Source organism: Camelina sativa, chromosome 13 (genome assembly GCF_030686135.1).
Source record: "Camelina sativa cultivar CO46 ecotype springtype chromosome 13, ASM3068613v1".
In the NCBI taxonomy this organism is placed as follows: domain Eukaryota; kingdom Viridiplantae; phylum Streptophyta; class Magnoliopsida; order Brassicales; family Brassicaceae; genus Camelina; species Camelina sativa.
In genome coordinates this window covers 13,007,122-13,025,293 of record NC_141892.1, presented here as the reverse complement: position 1 = coordinate 13,025,293, position 18,172 = coordinate 13,007,122, and the positions used below count along the sequence as shown (strand labels likewise).

Sequence of the window (18,172 nt, the reverse complement as noted above, 5' to 3'; positions counted from 1 at the left end):
CCAGAACCAACCAACGATCAATTCGATTTTATTTGGATTTGAATATAATATGATCTTCACTTCATTTCATTTTTTTTGTTGGAATGTTATCATTTTTAATCAACAAAAAGAAAAATATACAATGGTTGGAGACAGAGCATTATAAAAATAGAGCAATGGAAGTTACAGAGACAAGAACGACTATGACATGCTTGGGAGATTTATTAAACTGGACCAACGGGTGCGAAGATCTGATTCGTTTGCTTCCGTGTGTGGCGTGAGAGACGCAAGTCTAGCTTTTATTGTCTTGTCAATGGCATCGGCTGTGTACAACGGTTCATTGTCAACGGAGAGTGCGATGGCCAGTGCCGGTCCGGTGAAATCCATTACCCAATACAAAAAAAAATATTATAATTTTCTCTTTTTTAAAAATAATAAAATATTAAAAGCTGATATTTGTTTTGCTAACTATATGGGGCTGTCAAAAAAAATTATGTATCAACTTCTAAAATTTTGGGATTTTTTACTAATTATGGAAACTTTTTCTGATTTTAAAACCTATTTTATTAATTATAGGATATTTTTAAATTATGAAGTCTTTTAACTAATTTTGGATTTTTTGGGAGATTGGACATTTTTCAAATTAGGAGGTCTTTTTACAAAATTATGAGATTTTGAGGCCTTATTAGTTTTTTAAAAAGCCTCCAAAATGGGCTTCGAAATTTTGAGGCCCAATACGAATGTTTCATTAGAATTGGTGAAGGACCGGGCCTGGCCATGGCTTACCGTGGATCCTTCCGTTACGTTCTTGCCAAATAGAATAGATGCATGCTTGAAAAACAAGTCTTGCGTGATAGAATATAGGATATTCTGTCTCAACTACTTAGCTACAATCGTATATATCTTGTTGTATATATCCCACAATATGTAGAGTACTCTGTAACCTACTCGGCTGCATATAAAGCCCTTCTAAATCAATTGATCCCTCAAGGGAAATTATCCAGCTTTCATGGTATCAGAGCCTTGCTCTTGATATTCTCTTCCGCTTCTTCTTCTTCTTCTTCTTCTTTTTTATCTTCCTTCTTTCTCTTCTTTAAAAATGACTGCTCCCCAAGCGAATTATGAGTGTGTGTTTGGTGTCACCAACATCAAATCTCACATTCCTATAATTCTCGATCTTGATGATCACAATTACGATGCTTGGAGAGAGTTGTTTCGCACTCACTGTCTCATGTTCGATGTACTAGGACATCTTGATGGCACTATGCTTCCCGCTAATGCCAACGATGCGGCCTGGTACAAACGTGATGGTTTAGTCAAGCTTTGGAACTATGGTTACCTTGCTCCAGATCTGTTTCGGTCATCGTTTGAAACAGGTGGTACTGCATGTGATGTCTGGCGACGTGTTGAAATCAGTTTCGAAACAATAAGGAGGCAAGAGCCATCTAACTTGATGATGAACTCCAGAATCAGGAGATTGGCGATCAGACCATTCAAGAGTATTGTCAGAAGATCAAATCTCTTGCTGCCTTGCTCACCAATGTCAATGCTCCAGTCAATGAACGAACGTTGGTCATGTATCTTCTCAATGGACTCAATGAGAAATTTGATTACATAATCAATGTAATCAAACACAAAGACCCTTTTCCAACCTTTGAAGTTGCGAAGTCGATGCTCGAGCTAGAGGAATCACGCCTCAAAAAGACCAATCGGCGCACTTCTACTCATTTCGATCATTCTTCATCTACGACGGCTCTTACGGTAGCAACTTCCTCGCCTGAGCCACGACCCAACAACCAAACGACTCAACGTCAACAATTCAACAACAACAACAGGGGAAACCATCGTTCTAATAATCGATCGAGGGGAGGAGGTCGAAACAACAATCAATCTCGTCCTCAGTTTCCAAATTAGGGTTCTCCTCCCTTCTGGCAAGGCCCATTTCCAGTGTGGCCCAATTATTATGGACAATGGCCTCAAGCTCCATATAGACCATCATTCGCAACGCAGCAAGCGATGCCGTTTCAACACCAGCAAGCACATCTCATGAAAATTCAGCCATCAACTCCAATGATGGAGACCATCACTGATCCGACCGCTTGGATAATGGATACTAGAGCTACGGCACATCTGTCTTCCTCTACAGGTAATCTCAACTCTAAACTTAATTATGGCACAAAGCAATCTATGATAGTAGGAAATGGTTCCAAAATTCCAGTATCTTGTGTCGGATCTTCCTCTATCCAAACACTTTCCAGACCTCTTTCCCTCAAAAACGTCCTAGTCACACCTGAGATTGTCAAAAATTTAATTTCTGTTCGTAAGTTCACAACAGACAATTGGTGCACCGTTGAATTTGATCCTTTTGGTTTTTCTGTAAAGGACCTTCCGACAAGGGAAACTCTTCTCCGATGTAACAGTGAGGGTGATCCCAACTCTCTTCCAGCTTTTTTCAATAAAACTCCGACCACTTCCACTGTTCTCCTGGCTTCCACACCCTCACTTTGGCATAAGCGTCTAGCTCACACAAATAATAAAAGTCTTAATTCCATTGTTTCAAATTCTTTGGGTATCTGTAAGAAAAACAAAATTTCTCAGCCTTGTGAACCTTGTTACTTGGGAAAACAAATAAAATTGCCTTTTGCTTCTTCTCAATCTACTGTATCCAAAGCTTTTGAAATCGTTCATTTCGATGTTTGGACATCTCCTGTTCCTAGCATCAGTGGGATAAAATACTATGTTCTGTTTTTAGACGCTTATACACACTATCTATGGGTTTATCATATACGAAGGAAGAGTGAGGTCTTCTCAAAGTTCAACCACTATACAAAAATGATCAAAACTCAATTCAATGGCCATATCCAATCTTTACAATGTGATAATGGGGGAGAGTACAACAACAACCAATTTCATGGTTTTTGTGATGAACATGGGATCAAAATTCGGTTTTCTTGTCCACATACCTCCCAACAAAACGGGAAATCTGAGCGAATGATTAGAACTATCAACAATGCTATTTGGGCTCTCTTGTTTCAAGCTCGGTTATCACCATCTTATTGGGTTGAAGCATTGAACGTAGCTGTTCACATCTTAAACATTCTACCTTCAAGTGCTATTCAAAATAAGATACCATTCACTCTTCTTTTCAACAAAAATCCAACTTATACTCACCTTCGAATTTTTGGATGCTTATGCTTTCCCAGCTTAAATCATTCAAACCTCTCGAAGCTTTCCCCAAAGACAACGCCTTGTTTATTCCCTGGATATCCTTCTCATCACAAAGGATATCGTTGTTTGGATTTAAAAACCAACAAAATCATCATCTCTCGCCATGTTCACTTTATCGAAGATAAATTCCCAGCAGCTGATCACGAGTTTATGATGATGTTGCACCTGTTTTTAAACAGATATTACAAACACCAACACCAGAAATACCTCAACCACATAGCCAAACACTCAACCCTCCTTCACTCCCCACACCACCGTCAAATGTGCCTCCTAAACCAAGCCACACAATGACTACTCGCTCAAAATCAGGTATACCCAAACCAAAAAAGGTTACCTCCCTTCTTACCACGACCAAATCACCTCTTCCTAAAGGTCACAACCAAGCTCTATTGGATCCAAATTGGAACCCTGCTATGACAGATGAGCATGGTGCTATGATTAAAACTAAGAGTTGGGATTTGGTACCTAGGCCTCCAAAGGTCAATATTGTTCGGTCTATGTGGCTTTTCAGGCACAAGTATGATGAAGATGGATTACTAACACGACACAAAGCAAGATTGGTTGCAAATTGAAAGTCGCAAGAGGAGGGAGTTGATTTTACAGAAACTTTTAGCCCAGTTGTAAAACCAGCGACAATACGCGCTGTCCTAGATGTTGGAGTTGCTTTGAATTGGCCAATGCATCAATTAGATGTGAAGAATGCTTTCCTTCAAGGAGACTTGACAGAAACGGTGTATATGCACCAACCTCCAGGATTTGTCAACAAAGAGTTCCCAAACCATGTTTGCAAGCTCAACAAAGCAATTTACGGTTTGAAACAAGCTCCCCGGGCATGAAACTCACGGTTCACAAAGTTTCTTATCAAACTAGGCTTCATAATGAGTAAAGCTGATAACTCTTTGTTTGTGTTTAAATAGGGCTCGAATATGGCTTATTTGCTCCTCTATGTTGACGACATCATGTTAATTGCATCATCTATGAGACTTCTGCAGAAAATCATCGGACACCTAAAGTCAGAATTTCTAATGACAGAACAAAAGCTTCGTCACTTTCTCGGTATAAAGGTGGACTATAACAAACAGGGGCTGTTTTTAAGTCAACCAACATATGCTCAAGACATCATCAACCGAGCAGGCATGTCTGAATGTAAACCGTGTGCTACACCGGTTGATCTGAAGTCCAAACTTTCAGCTGCAGAAGGCGAACCAATACCGGATCCAAAAACATATCGGAGCCTTGCTGGAGCGTTGCAGTACCTTACCTTCACACGCCCAAATATAGCTTATGCGGTACATCAAGTATGTCTCTATATGCATGATCCTCGGGTTCCCCACATGAATGCACTAAAACGGATCATCAGATATATAAAAGGTACAACGACACAAGGTCTCCAACTGGTTCGCGACGATGTTAACACTCTTACTGCATATACAGATGCGGACTGGGCAGGTTGTCCAGATACTAGGCGTTTAACTTCTGGTTATTGTGTCTTCTTTGGTTCAAATCTTGTATCATGGTCTGCAAAGCGACAAACCACTGTTTCCCGTTCAAGTACAGAGGTTGAATACAAAGGCGTTGCCAATGTCGTTGCTGAACTAACTTGGCTCCGAAACCTCATGCGTGAACTTCATCTCCCGCTACACAAAGCTTCACTGGTCTACTGTGATAACATCAACTCCGTTTACTTGGCGAATAATCCTGTTCAGCATCAGCGCACAAAACATATAGAACTGGATATACACTTTGTTAGGGAGAAAATAGCTATAGGTGAGGTTAAAGTGATGCACGTCCCATGCTCACTGCAGTATGTTGACATCTTCACTAAGGGCTTACCAACATGTCTATTCAACGAGTTTAGAACCAGCTTAACCATCAGGTCACTTGATGCTTCAATTGCGGGAGGGTGATATAATATAGAATAGAATATAGGATATTCTGTCTCAACTACTTAGCTACAATCGTATATATCTTGTTGTATATATCCCACAATATGTGGAGTACTTTGTAACCTACTCAGCTGCATATAAAGCCCTTGTAAATCAATGGATCCCTCAAGGGAATTTATCCAGCGTTCATTGCGAGAGTTAGGTCCGATCGATTCCAATGTCCTAGTCAGGGTTGATTCTTGATCCCAAAAGATTTCTAGCAAGATAACTCCATATCGTAAAGGTATGTGATTTTTGTTGGTCTCACCAATCACCACATAGCGGACAAGACTACACTTGACCCCAAATCCTCATTCGAGCACCAGTTGTGAGCTTCTGCTGGACGGCAAGCCAAGTGATGAACGCATAACATGGGACACACTATGGAAACCAGACCACCTTGTGCCAAGAAACTGCTTGGTTTGACCTTCGGATCTGGTTCCATGTTTATGTTGAGGAGAAGTAGCCTTTGTAACTTTCAGGCCCAAGCCGCCAACGGATCTGAGGTTCCAACCTTCACCTGTAATCTGCATAGGAATACCAATGTTAAGCCAATTGTCAAACTAAAACGAGATTGATTTCCCATCCCGAACTTCAAACCTGAAAAAATCAGCAGCTACGCAGGAAGCTTGAGAAGTTTCTTCCATTTCATATTAGTATGATCACCATGTTTTGGTTTTATATTTGTGTGCATATACTTCGATCTTATTTTGGTTCAATCTAGTTCACTTTTTTTTTTGTAGTTTTCCATGATTTGATATTTGTAAAATAACAGAGCCACCTCAAACAGAGATATACTTTTTACTTATGCATATATCAAAATGTGAAAACTTCAAGAAAAATAGTAATGGAATGTAATATATATACTCCTCTGACATTTAAATGTTTTTGTACATACATTATTTTGTTTTTTCTAAAGAAGAACAAAATTTAACCAAAGGTAAAATAAACTTTAAAATTCAAATAATTTTTAGATATAAAAACGAATTAATCTAGAAAAGTGAGAACATCAACTAATCTGAAAAAAAAAAAAGTTTCTCTAAAAAATCAATACGGAGGATGTGATGTTAAGTCTTTACATGAATTAATTTGACGTGCCGAATTATTTCAAAAGCTTAAATATATACAAATATCTGTGCCCCAACCATGTTTACATTTTTGGTGTTGCTTACAATCTGATTTTATACAACATTCTTGATAAGGTGATCCGAAGGACGTGTGATGTTCTTAACAATACCCTAATAACTCCAATTGCATTAATATTATCGGTCCAACTATTGGAACTATTTATATATATATATGCATATGTATTTCTTTTCTTTTTCTAAACAACATACTACAATATATGCAGTATGTAAATATCAGTAGACAGAATAGTCATATCAATAAGATTATCCTAAACTATTAGATTAAAATTACCATGTAATTTTTATGTTTTAAATTTTTTGAAACGTTACTGTTTTTTTTTTGTTTTTTTGACATCAAACGCTACCATCCATACTCATAGCGATGTCTATTTACGATAACAAACAACAAACAAAATTACAATATTAGAAAGTGGTCGACAAAATGCTAAACGGTGGTCGACAACAATAAATTAAAAATATATATAAATATAAAAAATGGTAATTTTGAGTACATTGATTGTGATTTCTATAAGCATTATAGTAATAAAAATAATGAAAAATGAGATAGTAATGTTTTAAAAAAATTATATACTTAGAGAAGTGGAGCCAGGAAACCCATTTTGTGGTTCCCAAAATCCATAGCATATAGTAGCAAGTAAACTATTACGATTTGGCATATTATTTAGACCTCTGCACTGTTTACTATAAAGCTTTTGCCTTTTTCTATAACTGAAAAGTAGAAACGTATGTATCATCCCCATTTCTCATTTTGCTACTACAAACATATCTATAGCCTAATTTGTCTCCACATGATCATTCAACCTTTTCTCGTTACTGTATTGGTCCACAAATTCCTTTTCTTCATTACACTTTATATATAAATAAACGATATAGGCTGTAAATTATAACATGTATTTGTGGATTTATTAAGGAATTCATGAGGAAGAAACAACATATTACATCATTTGTATTTATGGAACTGTTGTGAAATTTTTGATGTTTTATCATAATGGTTCCATTACATTCTTTTATTTATTGAATTAATTAAACCTTATTATTTGTTTTTGGTTAAAAAAAATACTGAGAATAATATAGATTTGATATGTTTTGTACTTTTCTATTTAATATATTTTATTTTTTTAAGAAAAACTAAACAAATAATTATTTATTTGCAACAACATATTTTTTTTAATATGATAGTTATGTTTGTAATCTAAGCTTACTAAATATTTTATATATTTAACTACTATGATTCATAATAAATTTCTGTAATTAATATTTGTATAAGTTTAGTTATATTAAAATGAAAATTATTTAGCTAGCTAAAAACCACCAATAGATTTGGCAAAGATAGATTCACTAATTCAGTCAAGTCTACCAAGATTCAGCGGTTATCATTTATCTGCTCTAACCATTTATTTAGATCATTAATACGTAATTTTTTTTTTTAATTTACTGAAAGATGTAAACAATAAATAAGACACCAAAATTATAAAAATAAACATAAAAACAGTTTATTAAATATTTTTTCAGAGGTGGAGTGAGAAGACTGGAAAATTCAAACACTCTGTTTCTCTCTCATCTCTCTCACTCCTTCGCTCTCTTCTCTTGTCACATCAATCCACACTGTGAAGTATCTGTTTTTGTTCAGAGTTCTCTGCTTGCGTCTGCACATCTATTGGTCTGTCTTCTCTACCCAAATCCCAAATCTTAAAAATCTATCTTTACTTGGTCCTCGTTTGATTTAACCTTTTCCCTGATCTGACCCATTTCTCAAGAATCTCTCTCTTTCTTCTAAGATTCATTGGTGTTTTAATACCTTTGCATCAATTCCAATTCTCTCAATTACTGTGTTTGAGGAACACAAGACCACCCCCTACCCCTAGTGTTGTTTGCTAGCTTTTAGGGCTAGATAGATAGATCTTCTGGTTAAACGCTAAAGTTTAGGTTTTTAATCGGTTTTGTGCGTGAACAGTCCCCAGCATTTCTGGGTTTTTGTTTCCCGTTGTCACATTTTGCTGTTAGCGTCTCAAAATCTTCGAATTCGGTTGATTTCTCCACAAGGGTGTCTGGATATTAACTCAAATGGGGTGAGCCCATTAGTTAAAGTTGACGTCTTTGGCATCTGAAGTTACACGATAGGTAATATTGGGTTCATGTTTGATCTGTATTATCCTGTGGTGGCCTTATCTGAAACTGTCTTAATCTTCTTTTAGTTCAGCTAAGAGTTGGGGTGAATTATTAAGGTTTATGCTGTTTTTGGTGCGGTTTCGTTTGGTTATCTGCTGTTTTGGAATCAAGATTACACCTTGCTAGTTACATCCCAGGGAAGTGATTCAGTGATTGTTTTATCTGTAGATGAAATAAAAATGGAAGTTGTTGAAAGGAAACGATCCAGAGGAGGTTTTTTTAATTTAATCGATTGGCCTGGAAAATCTCGTGAAAAGCTCTTCTCTTCCAGCAGCTCTGAACTCTCAGGTGAGTCTGCAGTATTTGCCTCTGTAATGCTGAGAAAATAGTTTTAAAGATTTGGTTTAGTTCTTGTGAATCCTGTGGCATGTAGAAATGTTTGGTCTAAGACAATGTACTTCTTGGTTGAATGAGATTTTATTATGATTACAGACAATGCTGTTCTTGTTTTTGTAAATGCTTACAAATAGTTAGAAATGTTTGGTTCAGTTCTTGTGAATTCTGTGACATGTAGAAATAGTTGGTCTAAGACAATGTACTTCTTGTTTGGAAGAATTGGTTATTGTTTGATAACAAGTTTTGATTCATTTGTTTTATAATGCTGTGTATATAAGAACGTAAAAATTGATCTTTGTTTGGATTCTAGTAACTTACATATCACACTTCTTCTTGTTCTTCTTGTTTTTGTACCAGAAGAATCAAAGCAGATAAAACAGACTGCTCAAAACCTCTTGAAGTCGAAGGTTTCTCTTGTGAGTTATCTCAATACTATTCCCTTGTTTTTGTCAAGTGGCTTTAGTCTTAGTTTAGCGGATGAGAGGAACAAATTTGGTTTGATGTTATCTTTTGTACAGGTTGAGGTTGATGAGACTGGAAAGAGTTCAAGTTACAACCCGAAAAGTGACTCGAGCTGTTGTGCATCTTCTGTTACCAGTGATGATGGTCAGGGGACAAGAGCCCCAAGTGTGGTTGCGAGGCTTATGGGTTTAGAGTCTCTACCGGTACCAAATGTCCAGGAACCTCGATTCAATCCCGATCTTGATCCGTTTTTCCTCAGACCTTCACGAAACACCAACAGATGGGATGCATATGAGAATCTTGGTTATGTAAATCTCCGTACTGACTATGATGGTATTTCCTGGGACCGTTTGGATTCAAGAACAAATAATGGGCGCAACCAACCGATTGAACGGTTTCAATCTGAGACTTTTCCCCCCAGGTTGGCTAAACCAATATGTGTTACCAACAATAGACACCTGTCTCCTATCCGGAGTCCTGGGTTTGTCCCATCCAGGAACCCTATTTATGTAATGGAAGCGGCTTCAAGAATGATTGACCCAAGTCCTAGGATGGTTGCTAGAACGCGGTTTTCGCCATCTAATTCTCCTTCATCAGTTCCTATGAGGATTCAAGATTTAAGAGAGAAATTAGAAGCTGCACAGAAAATGTCTAGCCGTCAAGTCTCCAATGATGCCTTTAACCTTAAGTACCAAAGAGGAAAGCACAACGAGAAGAGAACCTCAACATCACTCATGACGCCGTCAACTAGTAAGTTCATGGGAAAAAGCAGTTCTGATAGTTTGAAGGGTAAAGTGAAGCCATCATCTTATGTATCCGCACAAGCAAAAGCCAGTACAACGCCCGTAAGTATCACCAGAAACTCTGCAAACCAAAAGGAGAAGGCAGAAGCTAAAAAGTGTATAGTCAAAAGCCAGAATGGTCTTAGAGGAGCTCCCATCAGCATGGGAAAGAGTATGCTTAAGCAGAATAACCAGAAACAGAACTGCAGAGACAACCAACCTTCAACGACCTCTGTTTCGAACCAAAAAAGCAGCAAAGTAAATAACAAAGTTGTGAACAAGTGTCCAGTGGAAAGTGGATCGTTATCAAAGCACTTGGGTTTAACAACGGCCGCGATGGTAAAGAATACTTCTTTACCTTTGTCACGCAAAAAGACTCTTCCCCGGAGCAAAAAGCTCCCTAATGGGATGCAAAAATCTGGAATCTCTGATGATAAACGGACCAAAAGGAGTGAAAGTTTGATCAAATGTAACATCACCATTGATGGTGGCTTGAGCAAAGGCAAAAATGATCGGAAAAAGGAAATGGATGTGATTTCGTTCACATTCTCATCCCCCATCAAAGGCTTATCATCTGATTCACTATCTTCCTCCCAAGGAATTGATCAAGACACAGAATCTGCAGTTAGTTTCAAAGTGATTGGCGGCGATTCCTTAAATGTTTTGTTGGAGCAAAAGCTCAGAGAGCTGACTTCTAAGCTTGAGTCTTCTAGCTGTAGCCTGACCGAAGAAGATTCTTCATGGTCCATTCCAAAGGATGAGGTGAACGGGATGATTTCATCTGCATCAGAATATGAAAAGTCGACTCAAAACGGTCTGGATAAAGTTTTATCGGAGAGTGAATCTGTTTCTGACTGCACTTCATTCTATGACAAACCAAAATTCCAGGTTAGTTCCTTCCTATTGCATCTAAGAGATTAAGTATGCAAATTCTTATTAGTCATATTTTGCATTCTATAGTTTTAGACCGGCACTGTTTCTACTTGTAAAAATATATTTAGGTTATTTAAGGCTTTCTAACTAATTATGTTTTGTATAATTTCTTCTGAAAATAAAGATACAAGCAGAAGAGCTCGAAGTTAGCAGCATTAGCACTGTAACTGAAGCAGATGATCTCAGAAGCTCCTGCAGCAAGAGTTTCTTAGATTGCAGACAGTCCGCAGAATACGGTTTGTTTTCTCAATACTTTACAAAAAAATGTTTAGTTTTCTTTCTCCCAAGTCCCACCGAATCAATAAGATCAATGCATATTATAAAGTCAACATTCAGCCTGCAAAACTTGAATCCCTAAGATACATGTATTGTGCGAAAACACTCTTTGCTTGCACTCAATAGGAACTGATGGCTTACATGAAAGCTAGATTTGCGGCTACTTTGATGTCTAACGCTTTGGGCTTTACAGGGACAATACAGTCCTCATCAGACCAAGAACCGACCTGGTTTTCATCAAATGAGTCGCACCAATTACAAGACGAGTCCGAGTTCTCAGAATCTGTAATAACACTGAGTTGTTCAGAAGGTGAAGAAAGGCTCGACTGGGAACTTGGGTACATATCCGAGATCCTCAGGTCTGACCAACTGTTGGTGAAAGAATTTGCTCTGGGAATGGCCACTGACATATTACCTGCGAGCCTCTTTGATGAAATGGAAGGCGGAGGAGAAGCAACAGCAGCCAAAATCAACAGAAAGACACTGTTTGATTTTGTCAATAAGTGCTTAGCTCTCAAGTGCGAGCGGATGTTTATGGGTAGCTGCAGAGAGCTATTAGGCAAGGGCGGGTTTTTGTTTGAACAAAGAGATTGGTTAGCAGAAGAACTGAACAGAGAGATTCATGGGTTGAAGAAGATGAGAGAGATGATGATGGATGAGCTTGTTGACAAAGAGATGAGCAGTTTCGAAGGGAGATGGCTTGATTTCGAGAAAGAGACGTATGAAGAAGGCGTTGACATTGAGGGAGAGATAGTATCTACTTTGGTTGATGATTTAGTTAATGATCTTGTCTCAGGTACTCAAAGAAGAACATGGAGGCAAAGGGAAGGGCTAGTTTCTGCTTTAGTAGAGCCTGATCTTCTCTCGGTATTCTAGATGCTTCTGGTGTTTGTTTTTAGATGCTTCTTCTGATAGTTTCTCTGACATGAGAATCGAGATGAAGTGTAAGTAGCCGATATCGAGGAGCATTCTCTCACACGATGTATAATATGAGCATTCCTTCTTTTATGTTTCCACTTTTATTGAATTGAAAAAAATGCAAATAATAGGATAATTCTCCTTCTTTCGTTCTAATGTAATAGTCTGTTATTAGGTATGAGTGAATCTTGCTTCCGCCAAGATACAAGAGTTGATAGACTTAAGTGTTAACACAAATAACTTTCTTCTTGAATGAAAAAGAAAAGTGAATGAATCAAGAATGGTCTTGTTGTTTAGATGGGAGACAACAAATGATGACGAGGGTGAATTTGAATCGTGTGTTCTTGTTGTTTCAGTCTTCTTGTTTGTCATAGCCAAAGGCGAGCTCAAAGATCTTTCCATAATCATCCACAAAGTGAACTTCAAGCCCTTCTTTTACATTCTCCGCCAGCTCATCAAAGTCTCTTCGGTTTGCCTCCGGAAATACTATTGTTTTAATCTCACTCCGCCTAGCCGCTATAGTTTTCTCCTTCACCTGAGAGATTTTGTGTAAGAAACTTGCAGCAATTCGGTAAAATGTCAAAAATAAAGAATTAACATAACAGAGTGAGAGACGTCTGGAGTTGCTAACTTACCCCACCAATAGGAAGAATTCTTCCAGTTAGTGTAACTTCTCCGGTCATTGCAAGATCCTTTCTAACTGGTTTCTTCGTGGCAAGTGATAATAAAGATGTGATCATGGTGCAGCCTGCACTTGGACCGTCCTTGGGGGTGGCTCCTGCAGGGACATGGAGATGAAGCTTGGAGTTTGCAAAGAACTGATTCTCTGGTTCTTTCTCTAGCATTATCTTTCTAGCGACTGTGTGAGCAATTTGTGCGCTTTCTTTCATCACATCACCGAGCTGACCCGTTATATTCAGGCCACCTTTACCTTCCCCGTCCTCCACAACAGTTGTCTCTATGTACAATGTTGAACCACCCATTGATGTCCAAGCCAGACCCATCACAACACCTACCGGTGTCTGCTCATAGAGCTTCTCTGCATGGAATACCGGTTTTCCTACATAATCCGCAAGGTTTGATTCATCAATCATTACCTTTTCAAACGCCATCTTCTCGGTTTGGGCCTCCTCATTTGATTCTTCCAATGAAGAATCAGAGGACACAGGGTTTTCTTTATCAGTATGGTTCTCTGGGGAAACTACGCCGACTTCGGCCACAATTTCAGCTTCTTCGGGATCACTTGCAACTGCAGGCTCTTCGGCGACTGCTCCTGCACGCACTAATTTAAGAGCAATCTACAAAAGAAAAATGATGTTAGATTTTGGGGGCTTAAGGAAACCATTCAGAGTGTTGTAGCAAAACTTACCTTACGGTAAATCTTCTCGATCTGTTTCTGAAGATTCCTAACACCTGCTTCTCTGCAGTAATTTTCTATCAATGAAAGAAGAGCTGCATCACTCACCTCAACCTGCAGATAGTATGAACAAATTGAGCAAATCCTAAAAGTATTTGATTCATTGACAATTACTCCCCGAAATTAAAAGAGACACAATTGGAGAATAGGATTAAAGTGAGACCTGTTCAGGTTTGACGCCACAATCTCCAAGTGCAGTTTTTTCCAAATAGTCTCTTGCGATATGAACTTTCTCATCAGTGATATACCCAGCAATAGAAATCACCTCCATTCTGTCTAGCAGAGGATTTGGAATCATGTCTATCACATTTGCTGTGCACACAAATAAAACCTGTAGGGAAATGGATCAGCAATTAGCAGACATCCTAGAACCATATGAAACAAAATGGTATCCACATTAATAACCTTTGATAGGTCAATAGTAACGTCGAGATAGTGGTCCAGAAAATTTGCATTTTGCTCTGGATCCAGAAGCTCCAACAAAGCACTGGCTGGGTCACCAGCATGGCCTTTCCCAAGCTGCCAAGGAACAATATATAACACTTTTATTGCATAGAAAGTTGACTTTCTTAACTAATGATGAACAGTATTGTATCGATGGAATAAAAGAAGGTACATATGTGACTACCAACTTCAGGAAGCTAGTCACAAACTCACAATACTAAAGATATATTACCTTATCAATCTCATCGATTAGAACAAGAGGATTTGATGTCCCTACACTTTTTAGACATTGCACCATCTTTCCAGGCATGGCGCCAACATATGTTCGACGATGCCCCTAAACACGTTATTACGAGAATGATTTATTGTTTCTATGACAGAATTTAATCGAAATCATTTGACTAAACTTTGCAAGTAAAGAAAAAAATGAGCTATACCTTGATCTCAGCGACATCTGCTAACCCTCCAACAGAGAACCGGAAAAACTTGCGATTAAGAGCGCGTGCGATAGAACGACCAATACTAGTTTTACCAACTCCAGGAGGGCCGGAGAGGCAGATGATTTTCCCTGGTGATAGTCCAGGACAAGTTCTTTTTCATCATTCAAAATCAATCAGAAAGGGCCACAACTACTGTGCGAGTATCATACCTTGTGAAGTGCCTCTAAGTCTTCCAACCGCAATAAATTCCAGTATTCTTTCCTTTACGTCAGATAAGCCATAGTGATCCTCATCCAGAATTTTTTGTGCCCGCACAACATCAAAATTTTCATCACTGCAAATTTGATAAAATAGATTCCTCAATCAGTGAACACAAAGCAAATACATATGGTACCATGTGATGAGCACGGATGCTCATCCCTCTCTTTGTCAGTCCCTCATAAAGACTAGCTGCTGCTTTACTTAAATAATAAAGTTACAAGATAAAGCAAGAGTAAATTACCTGAAGTTTCCCCATGGTAATATGGTCAACCAATCTAGGTAGTTACGGGTCACGTTAAACTCGCTTGAACTCGCCTCTAACAGCTGCAGTTTTGTAAGCTCTTCTTCTATGACTTGTAATACATGCGCTGGAATTTTTTCCTTGTTCGGCTCAATCCTTTCCCTAAACTTTGCTGCAGTAATGAACAGAATATCAGTTGCAGTTGTCTTACAAATAACAGTATACTGGTCTCTGAACTCATACCAAAGACACTGACGCATCACGAATGCATAAGGCAGTGAAATTATAAAGCTCTAACGGTGATATAAATGAATACATAAAATTGAAGATACTAAGTTAGTACCGACCAGAAAGTGCAGATTTATCATCGGTCTCCACACCAAGCTCCTGCATTGGATCACTTAAATGAATAAACCAAATATGATATATACCACTGACATTATGTTGAGTTGACGAAAAATACAAGCAAAATTTGTGAGGCGGGATGAAACATACCTTCTTTATAGCCTTGAGCTGCTCATTTAGTAAGTACCGGCGTTGCTCACCGCTAATTTTTTCTTCAATTGCTTTTGCTATGGTTTCCTATATGGCTCAAAAGATTTGAATCATATTTCATTCAAACAGCTAGCGGATAAGTAGCCCCAGAAATAGTACCTGAATCTTGCTAATTTCCATTTCTTTTTTCATCAATTCCAGCGTCAACCGCAGACGTTTGTGAACCTGGGTCAATAAAGGTAGAGATGAGAGATTGAACAAGAATGGAAACCCATACAACTACAAGAATAGTGTAACTACTTACATCCAGTTCTTCAAGAACTTCTTGAGCTTGGTGCCTATTTGCACCACATATCGCAGCTCCAAAATCGGCTAATCGTGGATACGTGAAATCACCTATATGCTACACAAGTTTGAAAGAAATCTACTAAGACAGGCGTCCTGAAAGTTTTTACCTGCACATGTGAAAATTATGAAGAGAACATGCCTGGGTATATGTCTGAACGTGATCTCTCCATAATGAACTTGTCTTAAGTACATCCCTAAGCGTTGAAATAACTTCAAAGGATGTTGCCTTGATGACATCATCGTCCATGTCAAATGGGTTATCCTGCACAGAGAACAAGAAAAAAGGTTCCTGACTTAAGAATTTCAAAAAGAAAAAGGAAAAAATAAACAGAAGTCTCATATCATAAGAGGAAAAGCATAAAAGGAAATTATACCTTAAGATGATCGACTTTGACGGTAAGTGGTTCCTCACTCACCTGTATAAAGAAAAAAAATTCTCCCTTAATAAAAAGTAACTCGATTAACCAAAGGACACAAAAGGTGTAATCGCTAGGCATTTGAACTTTGAATTCTTTCCTAACTTTAATTCTACCATGTATGGAAAACCCTGTTACTCTACCGACTTACCATCTCTGTTATGCGAAGTCGCCTATGACCAACAAGGATAACTTGGTCACCTTGGATACTTGAAATCTGGAAAATCAGCAAGGAAATTGTAATGCTTGTTATGCTATTTGATTTGATCACACAGACACCAAACAGACATTAAAGAGAAGTAGCAGCAACACTACCTGAGCAAGTGTGCCAACTTCGTGAAGCCGGTTAAGTAACTCTTTCCCTTTTAGCTCATTTATATTTTTTTCTGCATCAGTGGTTGAAGATGAATCAGCTGATGGGTCATCCTTCAGAAGGAAAGCTCCGGCATATGGAGCTTGTCGTCTTCTGCTCTCCTGTAAGGCTGCGAGTACTTTAGGATCCTGCAAACCAGAAAAAAGCACATGGTGGTCAGAGGCAAAAAATGCGCATCTCCCAAACTATAAAGTTAAAGTTACCACTATAGTTAGAGAGAAATAGTTCTAGCAATTTTGCCCACATTCATCAAATGAACCAAGCAGGAAAGATTATAATATAAGAAACAATGATGTAGTTAATAATGCATCAAATGCCGCTAAAATAGCTATATATACTCGAAAAGTAACCAGCAGATTTCAAAAGAAGCTGAGGTGTCAACTTTGGTAATCGGTGATGCTGGGTCTACAGAGCACCAAAAAGAGAAGATACTGACTCTAGCTCTAAGGCTAGATACAGTCCAACATAGAGAGAATTCAATGAAATTTTTGGGTATAAACATCTTAACAAAATGTTGAAAGGCCAGAAAAGGATGAATTGACATACCTTGACATAGATTGGCATGTAAAAACCAGGAAAAAGAGGCCTATGCGGCACCGGCAATGCTAGAACCTGCAATTTAACAACAGAAAGCATAAGTCTAACTGAAATGTATATTAAGTCACAAACAAAAAGCCTCTGGTTTTGCTCTGACTAATAACTAAAAACCACCAAATCCAAATTCAAAAAAAGCAATACAAAACCACCATGGAAACAGCATACAATAACATAAGCTTAAACAAAGATGAAAAGCATCTCAAAAGACCAAAGTTTAAAACTTTGAAATCATTTCAGCAAGGATAAGATTTTGCCTCTAGAGTTAAACTGCCAACGATCCATCAAAGCATATATATATATATACATTGCGATTAGAAAGACAAAGCATATATAATCCTACAAAAATTAAACTAACCGTTAAACAATCCTCGGGCCTAGGGTTAGTGGGCACAATCGCAGACGACGATTTTGAGTCAGACCCTTCAGAATCGGACTCGACCGCCTTAGCTTCAGCCTCAGCCGCCGCCTCTCCATCGGTAGGCTCGGAGCAGAAGAAAGCACGTTGACCTAAAGAAGCAGATCTCCGATTCCACCCAGTAAGCTGACTCAACGCTTTGAACAATGGAGACTCCACAGGGCTAGTAGACCCGACCCTAATTGCAGGAGTCAAATGATGGACTCGAGAAGCGGAAGAAGTGAAGAGCTTTAACATGGTGGGAGAGAAAGATCTGTGATAGCAATTTCTGAGATTGAGGTTTATAAAGTTTTGCCTTTTAGGCAAGAAACCATTGGAGAATTCTGGAGAAGAAGAAGCCTGTAAACGAAGATTACTATCAAAGCCCTTCATAAACCCCCGACGAAGCAAAACCCCAATTTTAAAGGCAGAGAGAGAGAGAGAGAACAACACCACCATTTTGCTTTACGACATACGCCGTCGTTTTAATGTCGGTTCATTGGAACCTAAACCGGGCCAGTCTAGTTCACCGTCATTAGTAAAAGATATGAACTTTTAAATCATCGATTTTGTTTGATGATGAGTTTAAT

The 18,172-nt window shown here is 38.3% G+C and overlaps 2 protein-coding genes and 1 pseudogene across 5 annotated transcripts; 2 read left to right on the top strand and 1 right to left on the bottom strand.

Annotated features, from left to right (window-relative positions):
- Positions 1 to 1,078: 1,078 nt before the first annotated feature.
- On the top strand, positions 1,079 to 1,893 carry LOC109128356 (uncharacterized; annotated as a pseudogene).
- Positions 1,894 to 7,758: 5,865 nt separating this feature from the next.
- Positions 7,759 to 12,434, top strand: LOC104736709 (uncharacterized). 4 transcript variants are annotated; one of them, XM_087480176.1, is made up of 6 exons: positions 7,759 to 7,940; positions 8,618 to 8,737; positions 9,143 to 9,201; positions 9,304 to 10,917; positions 11,087 to 11,198; positions 11,432 to 12,434. In XM_087480176.1, the coding sequence occupies exons 2-6, from the start codon at positions 8,629 to 8,631 to the stop codon at positions 12,112 to 12,114; spliced, it is 2,577 nt and encodes an 858-aa protein (XP_087336302.1). In that variant the 5' UTR covers positions 7,759 to 7,940; positions 8,618 to 8,628; the 3' UTR covers positions 12,115 to 12,434. The 4 variants fall into 4 exon arrangements, with proteins under 4 accessions (XP_087336302.1, XP_087336301.1, XP_087336304.1 ...); XM_087480175.1 differs by having other exon boundaries at positions 7,759 to 8,401; XM_087480178.1 differs by having other exon boundaries at positions 7,784 to 7,940; positions 9,146 to 9,201.
- On the bottom strand, positions 12,302 to 18,105 carry LOC104736710 (lon protease homolog 1, mitochondrial). The gene is made up of 19 exons (XM_087480174.1): positions 17,544 to 18,105; positions 17,138 to 17,203; positions 16,534 to 16,719; positions 16,370 to 16,435; positions 16,177 to 16,218; positions 15,942 to 16,064; positions 15,759 to 15,857; positions 15,614 to 15,679; positions 15,455 to 15,541; positions 15,307 to 15,346; positions 14,960 to 15,131; positions 14,667 to 14,791; positions 14,455 to 14,585; positions 14,250 to 14,354; positions 13,979 to 14,092; positions 13,737 to 13,904; positions 13,526 to 13,627; positions 12,792 to 13,454; positions 12,302 to 12,691 (listed from the first exon to the last, which is right to left on the bottom strand). Exons 1-19 carry the CDS (start codon positions 18,039 to 18,041, stop codon positions 12,509 to 12,511), a joined length of 3,036 nt encoding a protein of 1,011 aa, XP_087336300.1. The 5' UTR covers positions 18,042 to 18,105; the 3' UTR covers positions 12,302 to 12,508.
- Positions 18,106 to 18,172: the final 67 nt, after the last annotated feature.